Here is a 10,377-nt window from a genome sequence, read left to right on the forward strand (position 1 = left end):
GTCATCATTTACTCTCCCTCGTGTTGATCCACACCTATGACTTTCATTCTGTGGAACACACACAAAAAGAGACATTTTGAAGAACTTTTTTTTTTAGTCCTTGCAATGAATGTCAAAAACAACATTGGACATCACTGGCTTTCATTTTAAGGACAAAATTTTTTTTTTTTTTTACAAAATATTCTTTTATCTTCCACATAAGAAAAAACTTACTGCTTTGAAACAACATGAGGGTGAGCAAATGACAGAATATTTATTTTTAGGTGAACTACTCCTTTAAATCCACAACAAATATGAAAACTGTTCTCCTTTCACTTCTGAACGGAATAAAGTTGAAAAAGAATAGGAGTATTATTTACAACAACTTTAATTTGAAACAGAGCAAACATGAGTATAGAAGATATGAAAGAGAGACTAGTGGCTACAAATTCTAGATACTACACAGTACCAAATTTTGAAACAAAAAAACGTAGACTTGCTTAAATACAAATATATAATAATGTTGAAATACAGATTTTTACAAATGTTATGTACAATGTTTTAATTACATTTAACACAACTGCCTGCCGTATATTACATAGCAAGCTTTTGAGCTCTCCTCCCGCCATGGCTCTCATTGCTCTGTCGTTTGTTGAATTCCCAGCTGGTATCTCACTTTCCATGTTGAGTTTTTATGGCCAGCAGCTTATGAGAAAAAACAGGGGGGCAACAGAATGGGGGAGGAAAACATTTCTGCACTTGGTATCAAATTGGCCATGTTTGTTTGGGGAAGTCAAGTGGTCTACGTCCCATTTCTCTTACCACTTGAAAGTCTCTGACAGTCTAAAAATAAGTGTAACTGCTTTCAAAATACTGACAATAAAAGGCACTTTATTATGTTTTTGTAGTTCTAAAATCATTGTTGGCTGAAAATGTGGACCCCGATTTCCCGTTTCAAACGGTGGTCTCCCCTTGTCCGCCACTGGTCAATCGTGTGTAGAACTTCCTCCAAGAGTGCAGCGTCTTCCCCGACCAGATCCAGAATCCCGAAGTGATCCCTACAATGAGAGTCATGAGGTACTTGATCATGAAGACAGTGAAGTCGGGGGTCATGTGAGGAGCGGGTTGCATGGGGCACGGGATGGCCAGGCTCTTACAGTTCGTACTGATCCAGCTCTTCTCCCAGTGCTGCCTGAAGGCCTGCTCGTAAAAAAAGCAAGCGATGACGATGGTGGCCGGGACGGTGTAGAGAACCGAAAACACACCTATGCGGACCATCAATCGCTCCAGCTTCTCGGTCTTGGTGCCGTCGTGCTTCATGATGGTGCGGATGCGAAACAGGGACACGAAGCCGGCGAGCAGGAACGAGGTGCCAATGAAGAGGTAGATGAAGAGAGGGGCCAACACGAAGCCCCTCAAGGGATCCAGATTGTTCAGGCCCACAAAACAGACGCCACTTAACATGTCTCCATCGATTTGCCCCATGGCCAGGATGCTAATAGTCTTTACAGCCGGAACGGCCCAGGCGGCCAGGTGAAAGTACTGTGAATTGGCTTCAATAGCCTCATGGCCCCATTTCATACCAGCCGCCAAGAACCAAGTGAGAGACAGGATGACCCACCAAATTGAAGACGCCATACTGAAGAAATACAGCATCATGAATAAAATCGTACACCCTTCTTTCTTCGTACCTTGAACGATGGTTTTATAGCTGTCGGGAAAAAAGCTCTCGTTGCACACGACTTTGTCCCCAAGAAAGTAACCAGCGATATACGCAATGGAAACCATGGTATAGCAGCCGGACATGAAAATAATAGGACGTTCTGGGTATTTAAAACGCTGCATGTCCACTAAATACGTGGTAACTGTGAATAACGTGGATGCACAGCAGAGAGAGGACCAGATGAGGATCCAAATCCGGGCAAATTCAATCTCCTGGTCCGTGAAGAACATATAAGCCCCATGTGTTCTGGAGGACTCACATGGAGCACCGCAATCCAGCTCGCCCAGGAACTTATAACTGAGGTAGGAAGGCACTTTGAGCACTGACGGGCAGCGGAAGGGCTTGTCCGGCGAGGAGTACAGCTGAATGCTGGGCGTTCCTGGAACGGGCATGTGAACGGGCGACACTGTAGCCGCAGAGTCGTTCTGGCCCACACAGATGTGTCCGTCTCCCAGCACTGGGAAATGTTCACATCTCAGCCGCTCTGGCCACTGGAAGCCAAACTTGTTCATGAGGGCCTCGCAGCCGTGCTTTGCCCTCTCGCAAATGGAGCGGCATGGCGGGATGGCTTTCTCCAAAACCGTGCACACTGGCGCATACATGGAGCACAGGAAGAACTTGAGTTCAGGAGAGCACTGTACCTTGACCAGCGGGTAAAACTGGTGGACCTCCAGCCCAGCATCCTCTTGGTTGTAGTGTCCGACCAGATTTGGCATTATGGTTTGGTTGTAAGCGATGTCCGTGCACAGGGGGATGGTTATGGGCTGACAGAAACCGTGGTCGGGAACGGCTATCCCACTATCTCTGTGATACTGTCCAGAAGCCACGAAACAGCACGGCAACATCAGTGCCAAAAACAGACACAAAATTCCACTCGCCTGCATTGTCCCAGAAAGTTCCGCCTAACTTTCACTGAACACAACGGGAGTCCGCAAACTACGCTTTTGGCGACATGTTATTTGCTAATCGAAAACAAAAAGTTTCGCGAGCTAGTGTAAATCGCATACTTTGTGAGGAATATCTGTTGCGCGCAGGAGCGACTGCGTGACTTTTCCCCCTTTGTCCGTCAGACTGTTTCAAGTTCCCCCTGGGCTGCCTCTCGCTGACTTTGAAGGGAGCATGAGAAGGAGGAGGGATTTCGGGGGTCTTGAAACAGATTACTCTACCCTAAACCATAAACCCCCATCACAAGGTATTCAGACCAATTGAATCGCTCAAGACCCTATCAGTCATTTGAAAACATAAGAGCATTTAAAAAAAAAAAAAAAAAATTAAAAGATTTTATTTGGGTGAGAAGTTATGATATGGAAGAATGAGGGAACGTGAATTTGAAAATTTTCTTTTCTGAAAAACAAAACAAAACACGTCTTATACAAAATAACATCTATCTATCTATCTATCTATCTATCTATCTATCTATCTAGGAATATCTGTTGCGCGCAGGAGCGACTGCGTGACTTTTCCCCCTTTGTCCGTCAGACTGTTTCAAGTTCCCCCTGGGCTGCCTCTCGCTGACTTTGAAGGGAGCATGAGAAGGAGGAGGGATTTCGGGGGCCTTGAAACAGATTACTCTACCCTAAACCATAAACCCCCATCACAAGGTATTCAGACCAATTTAATCGCTCAAGACCCTATCAGTCATTTGAAAACATAAAAGCATTTAAAAAAAAAAAAAAAAATTAAAAGATTTTATTTGGGTGAGAAGTTATGATATGGAAGAATGAGGGAACGTGAATTTGAAAATTCTCTTTTCTGAAAAACAAAACAAAACACGTCTTATACAAAATAACATCTATCTATCTATCTATCTATCTATCTATCTATCTATCTATCTATCTATCTATGGATAGTGGTGACATCTTGTGGCAATGGGTTGTTAGTAACATTCATCCTATGTAATCGTTTTTCTTATTTTTTGCGTGATTTAAATTAAAATATATCACATTTAAAAAAAAAAAATTTTAGAATCTAGTTGGTTGGTAATACTGATGATAGTGATATATTAAGGATAAGAATATACAAACAAATGCATGTAGCTTTTATTTATAGTTTTGTAGTAGTGCCAGCTGTTCAGTCTGAATTAACAGGACATGATAGAAGACAAGGCTAATTAAGAAAGATAATGTTTAGAAGCAGAGCGAGAGAGAAATTAAATTAATAACTATTGTGAAATTAATTACCGTTTTTTTCATCTGCTTACACACAAAATCTTTACTTGTCACACACCTGACACTCAAACAGCAGAACCACACACCAAATCTGCAAAACCATACACTAATTCTCGGCCTTTGACTCAGTTTTCAATTTCATAAAAAACTTTTTGCAAAACACAACACACAAGTCTCTATGTAACACACAAAAATCTAACAGGAATTACTATTATGGTGTTTGCAAATGTTTGCTTTTGAGATGTGTTTGTGATCTTTTTCTATCTATCTATGGATAGTGGTGACATCTTGTGGCAATGGGTTGTTAGTAACATTCATCCTATGTAATCGTTTTTCTTATTTTTTGCGTGATTTAAATTAAAATATATCACATTTAAAAAAAAATTTTTTTTAAATCTAGTTGGTTGGTAATACTGATGATAGTGATATATTAAGGATAAGAATATACAAACAAATGCATGTAGCTTTTATTTATAGTTTTGTAGTAGTGCCAGCTGTTCAGTCTGAATTAACAGGACATGATAGAAGACAAGGCTAATTAAGAAAGATAATGTTTAGAAGCAGAGCGAGAGAGAAATTAAATTAATAACTATTGTGAAATTAATTACCGTTTTTTTCATCTGCTTACACACAAAATCTTTACTTGTCACACACCTGACACTCAAACAGCAGAACCACACACCAAATCTGCAAAACCATACACTAATTCTCGGCCTTTGACTCAGTTTTCAATTTCATAAAAAACTTTTTGCAAAACACAACACACAAGTCTCTATGTAACACACAAAAATCTAACAGGAATTACTATTATGGTGTTTGCAAATGTTTGCTTTTGAGATGTGTTTGTGATCTTTTGAATGCAGTGCTTCATTTTGCAAGAGATGTGAGGCATTTTGCATTTCGTGTGTGCAATTCTTGGATTTGTGTGTAACGTTTTGAAAAAAAGAGGCAAAGTTTTGAAGATGTGTGTAAGCAGTTGAAAAAAAACCTGTAATTGATTCAATTAATATAAATAAATCCCCGCGGCTAAAATACATGTGATATCATTTCTTCTGGAAATTTTCTTTTTTTAAATTCTTTTAAGGAAAATATATTCTTCCGTTACTAAGCCTGACTACATCACCCCTCGCGACCATTTGATGGATTCTGATTGGCTAATTGAAACGGTTTAGCCAATAGGAATGTGAGAGACTTTTTGTCGGCTCGAGACGTCAAACTCTTCGTCTTCGCTTCGCGGTCACAGTCGTGAAGAGACACGGGCGAGGTCGAGAGCGTATAAATTTAAGTGAAAGACATTTGTCGTCTTTAATTTATTTTCACAGTAAATCAGTTGACTAATTAGAACAATCGTGAATATTATATATTTATAATTTATATCGCTAATAATTTATAGTGAGAGCGGCCCTCTGCCTGCAAAGTTCATTGTCAATGGAGGTAAGTTAAGAGCTAATTCTGAGGAAAAACTTCTGACAAACTTAGTTCAGTTTTTCTGTCTGCTTGTTAAGTTAACTGAGTTACAGACATGATACAGTTTACCAGGTGTACACGTAACTTATTAAAATATTAATTAGCATAGTAAGAAAAGTAAAGTGCAGTGATATCGACTCATGTTTAACTATAAATTTGAAGTCAGTATGCCGTATCACCAGGGCAAAAGAAAATCCCCACAAGGCCTCATTTGACTGGATGTAAAACCTGTGTTTTTTGTCATGTCATTATTGCCCATGGTCATATAGTATAATTTTTACTCTTGTACTTTAAGGTTAATAATGCAGCGAAAAGCAAAATCAATGTGGATACAAATGGAGCAAGAACAGGCTTTGATCGATTTCATAATACAGGACCAGACTCCTTCTTTTCCACAAACAAGCCTCAGGTGAGAAAGGCCTCTTCAAATTGTGGCTTTTCTGCATAGAGAAATTTAAAAAGATAGTTATGATTTTAGTGTATAGATTAGTCAATTTAATTTCCTCGTATGTTTGAATGTGTAAGTAGTAATTGGAACTAACGTTACTATCTACTATTTAGAGGAAATGTCAGATGTCTATGGGTTTTTTCAAAATGTAAAAGATGTGAAGTGTGGTCTGTTGTGCGTTGCTAAGGTTTGCAAAATTAAATAACTCATTTTATATGAATTGCAATAGATATTTCAATAGATTTGTGAACTGGGCAGCATTTGTAATAACAGACTAATTAAATTGCATATTTTAAGGGCGTTCTTAGTTTTGCTTATTTTTACACCCGCAATTGTTTTTTTAAAAATTTGTTTTAAATGTATATATTTTATCCAATTAACAACTTCTTTATATGCCTTTTATGAACAAATGCTGTGTTCTTCAATTGCAGAATAGCTTCAGAGACGGCGGATTGATGTCATACAACCCATTCTTGGACTGCCCGGTGCAAGACTCTGCACCACTCCCTTACACAGTTTGGCCAACTCAGGAAGAAGACTGTAAATCAGTGTACTGGCCTCAAGTCATACCTAATAACAGGTTAGTTTTATTTTGACACATAGGCTATTAATAATACTGTAAAAAATGGATGTTAGATATTAACATGCTACTGTGAGTCAAAAGGGATTTGTTATTAAATAGAAAAATACTGTTCATCTTGCATAGAAATCTGGTAGATGCCAATAATTGTGGGAGTGAGGCTGATCTTTATGGATTAGTGTCAGACATCTTGGAAGAACCAGATTCAATGGACCCATACTCCTCATATGTCTCAGAGAAGTAAGCCCCTCTTGATTTATGTTACAGAAATTAACCTATATAATTATTACTAATTAAATAGGTTACTGATTATGTTGGGTACTAATTATTACTAATTAGTGTAAAGATAGCTAATTTCAAATTCAAATGAATTTAATAGTATTTAATGTAATTTTAGGGCTGTCAATGCAATTAAAAAAATGCATACTTTTATGAAATTTTACTTTTTAAATTTTAATTGCATGATTTTGTTGTTGATATCTCTTATGTAAAACTAAATAATAGGCACATGTGTAATTGTGAGGATTGCAATTTTTCTCTTACAGTATATTTATGCAACATTGCTCTTTACTCAAAAACTCAGAAAACATCAGATGTTACAGATTCTAAAACTGCATCCAAACTAGATACATCAATCATGGGAAATGCAAATACAGTTTAACAATATAATTGCAGTAACAAAAGGATTTTAAAACAAATTTGCATGCCTCAAGATATAGTCATTTGCCTTTAAATGACTTGACATTTGTTGTGCATTCTGTTTGTGTTTGATTTATAAATAATTAACCTGTAAAGAGACATTTTTAAAAGGGTGCTCCACTATAGCGACTTTTGTATATATCAAATTATATGAATGACCTTACAAGTTAAAAAATAAGCATATGTTAAAGGGTTAGTTCACCCAAAAATGAAAATTAGCCCATGTTTTATTCACCCTCAAAGCATCCTAGGTGTAATATGACTTTCTTCTTTCAGACCAGGGGTGTCAAACTTATTTTCACTGAGGGCCACTTCAACATTATGGCTGCCATCAAAGGGCCAGTTGTAACTGTAAGACTGTACAAATGTTACTACTCCTTAATATATTGTTAAATAACTGTCTCTTTATTTTATTATTATTTATTTAATTTACAAATATTGCATGCATTTGCATAGATGTAAAATATATATGTAATTGCTCTGTTATTTTAACATAACTCCTTTTAATTTGTCAGGTTAAGAAATCCAAATTACTCCATAAATCAAAGTAAATAAAGACAAGTATCATCAAACACAGGTGGTCAAACCTAATTTCACCTGAGGGCCACTTCAACATTTGGCTGCCATCAAAGGGCCAGTTGTAACTGTAAGACTGTACAAATGTTACTACTCCTTAATATATTGTTAAATAACTGTCTCTTTATTTTATTATTATTTATTTAATTTACAAATATTGCATGCATTTGCATAGATGTAAAATATATATGTAATTGCTCTGTTATTTTAACATAACTCCTTTTAATTTGTCAGGTTAAGAAATCCAAATTACTCTATAAATCAAAGTAAATAATAAAGAAAAGTATCATCAAACACACGTCATTACATTAACTTTGTTAAAAACTTTTTTTGTTACATTTATGGCACAACAAATAATTGTGAGCTGCTAAGAATGTGTGACAGATATGGCATGAGCCCGGTCTCATGAAAATGCGTATCAATAGCACGATTTTCTGTTTCTATTTGGCATGCGATTTATACGCAGAAATTGACTTTTGCGTGCATATGATACGCACTTAAAGTACTAAAAAAGTACTTTTTAATTTTCATAATTTGCAATGAACGTATATAGTGCCACAGTAAATAAATAAATTCATTAATAATTGTTTGCAATTCAATTCACATTTATTTGTATAGCACTTCTCATGACACACTGTTGAGAAGCAGCTTCACAGAAAATGAACACTTCTATATTACATTTAGTAGTTTACAGCACTTTTAATAAAAAAAAATTGCACAAGTCAATCTGCGATACCAAACAGGAACACAGGGGAACACCAAAAGACCACTAAACGAGCTACCTTGACCTGACTGATCCAGATTTACTAAACCACTGACTACTGCATAAACTAAAATACCTTCAGCCAGCATCCAGTATAAAACACTCGTGCTTTTAAGCCAAATAGCTTGCTGATTTCTTTTTTTTACTGACATCTGTACGTGAGTACTATTATCCCCGCCATCTCTGATGACATCGGCCGTGTTTTCTCTGCATTAGTGCTGTTTTGAACTTACTGTTTGAATGCATTCACTTACTGGATCCTTAGACTTTCCTGGACTTTACCGGTTGATCTGATCGCAAAAAACCTGCTTCTTTTTTTATTTTTATAATGTATTGTTTTCGTTAAAATTTACTGATTTAAATGAGCAATTATTATTTTATTACTCTACGCTAGGGTGACCACCTGGCTATAGGTTTGGGTACCGAAACCCGGTACTTATATGGCACCGGTATGTAAGTAAGTATGTACTAGAACCGAATCAGAACGCAGATTTCGGTTCCATGCCTGAGCGATTGATTGAAATATTTGTCCTCTGGTTCTCCGAAACGGACATAAGAAGCATCATCACCAGGCTATTGTAAGAATAAATGAAACTTGTTTTTATGCTTTCAAATAATTAGACATGCTAAATCAGAATTTGGTAACAATAAAACATAAGGTTGGAAAAAATGAAATATTTCATAGGGCCCTAAACATGTAATTTTTGTTAAACTTTTAATAAATTGATGTTAAATTGTTTAAGTTTCATGATTTTAATTAATTAGACATGCTTTCTGATTAATACAATTTAACCATTAAAAAGGAGTCCATAAAAATAAAAAAAAAACGGACCCCATCCCCCAAGCCGTAAACCTAGGGGAAACACTGCTATAGGTAGCCTAAAAAAACATGTTTTACATGGAGTGGCCATGGGTTGACTCATGGACACATGGTGGCCCCAGGTTGAGATTACATAACCTGCTGAATATTTACTTCATCTCAACAACTCTGCATTACTGATGGCCAATCTATCATTTTTGGGGGAATTATTATTATAATTTTTTTTTTTTACTAAGTATCAGTTCAGGCACCGTTTAGGCACGGAACCGTTTTAAAAGTATCGATGTGGCACCGGTATCGAAAAAACCCCAAATGATACTAGGGCTGAACGATTTTGGAAAATAATCTAATTGCGATTTTTTTTACCAATATTGCGATTGCGATTTAATATGCAATTATTTTTTAAAGCTCTTTATGAGCTTTAAATCATTGTATAGTATGACCAACACACTATTAGATAGATTAAACATAAATGTCCTTTTCTGTAGGCCAGGCTTATATGTTACCATGAAATTAGGTGATGCATGAATTGATATGAATGACATTTTTATTTAACAACTACAATCACAGTACATTGACTGATTTGTTGAACTTCCAACCTTGTAAGCATGTAATACATGTAATAACATAAAGCACTGACAAATAAGTCTGGTGTAAACATTAATATGAAAGTCAGTAACAAATCAAACAAATCACAGTAGAAATATAAAAACAAATCTGTTGCTTTACCACACTACTTTAGGTAATTCAAAGTCAATGTAATAAACATATGTAAACATGTGGACTGCACTAAACACTCTCTGTTAACTTTAACCACTGTTAACCACTTTGAGAACAGTGGTTCTCAAACTTTTTTGGTCAAGCCCCCCTTTAAACCTATAAAAAAATCTTATTTAATTTAAAAAACCTACAGGGAAAAAAACACCTGCATCACTTGAAACATTGAAAAATAGCATAGAGAGAATAACATTATTATTCTCTCTCTGTTATTTATTTATTTTTTGTGGGTTTCATGCTGTCCGCTAAGGCATAGGACACACACAGGCTTTCCTCCTCACCAACGACATTAAACACAGTGTCTACACCGGACGCGAGCGGCAAAATACAGCAGAAACCATTAATCAGTGACGCTGTGTACACTGGATGCAGCGCGG

General features: G+C 36.5%; 2 protein-coding genes across 3 annotated transcripts in view; one reads left to right on the top strand and one right to left on the bottom strand.

Moving 5' to 3' along the window:
* Window positions 1–214: 214 nt before the first annotated feature.
* LOC107729561 (frizzled-2-like) lies at window positions 215–2,766 on the bottom strand. The gene has a single exon (XM_016540126.1). It carries the CDS (start codon window positions 2,584–2,586, stop codon window positions 934–936), a length of 1,653 nt encoding a protein of 550 aa, XP_016395612.1. The 5' UTR covers window positions 2,587–2,766; the 3' UTR covers window positions 215–933.
* A 2,374-nt stretch (window positions 2,767–5,140) lies between these two features.
* Window positions 5,141–10,377, top strand: part of LOC107729445 (meiosis-specific coiled-coil domain-containing protein MEIOC-like) — a 16,500-nt gene continuing 11,263 nt past the window's right edge. Inside the window, exons 1-4 of one of the 2 annotated variants that reach the window (XM_016539936.1) lie at window positions 5,141–5,304; window positions 5,633–5,746; window positions 6,217–6,365; window positions 6,492–6,605. In XM_016539936.1, coding sequence (XP_016395422.1) covers window positions 5,299–5,304; window positions 5,633–5,746; window positions 6,217–6,365; window positions 6,492–6,605 — 383 coding nt within the window. In that variant the 5' untranslated portion in view covers window positions 5,141–5,298. Of the gene's footprint in view, window positions 5,305–5,632; window positions 5,747–6,216; window positions 6,366–6,491; window positions 6,606–10,377 lie in introns of those variants that run through there. The other variant, XM_016539937.1, reaches the window with a different exon arrangement.

The sequence above is a fragment of the Sinocyclocheilus rhinocerous genome, unplaced genomic scaffold, assembly GCF_001515625.1.
Source record: "Sinocyclocheilus rhinocerous isolate Xijiao unplaced genomic scaffold, SAMN03320098_v1.1 scaffold697, whole genome shotgun sequence".
In the NCBI taxonomy this organism is placed as follows: domain Eukaryota; kingdom Metazoa; phylum Chordata; class Actinopteri; order Cypriniformes; family Cyprinidae; genus Sinocyclocheilus; species Sinocyclocheilus rhinocerous.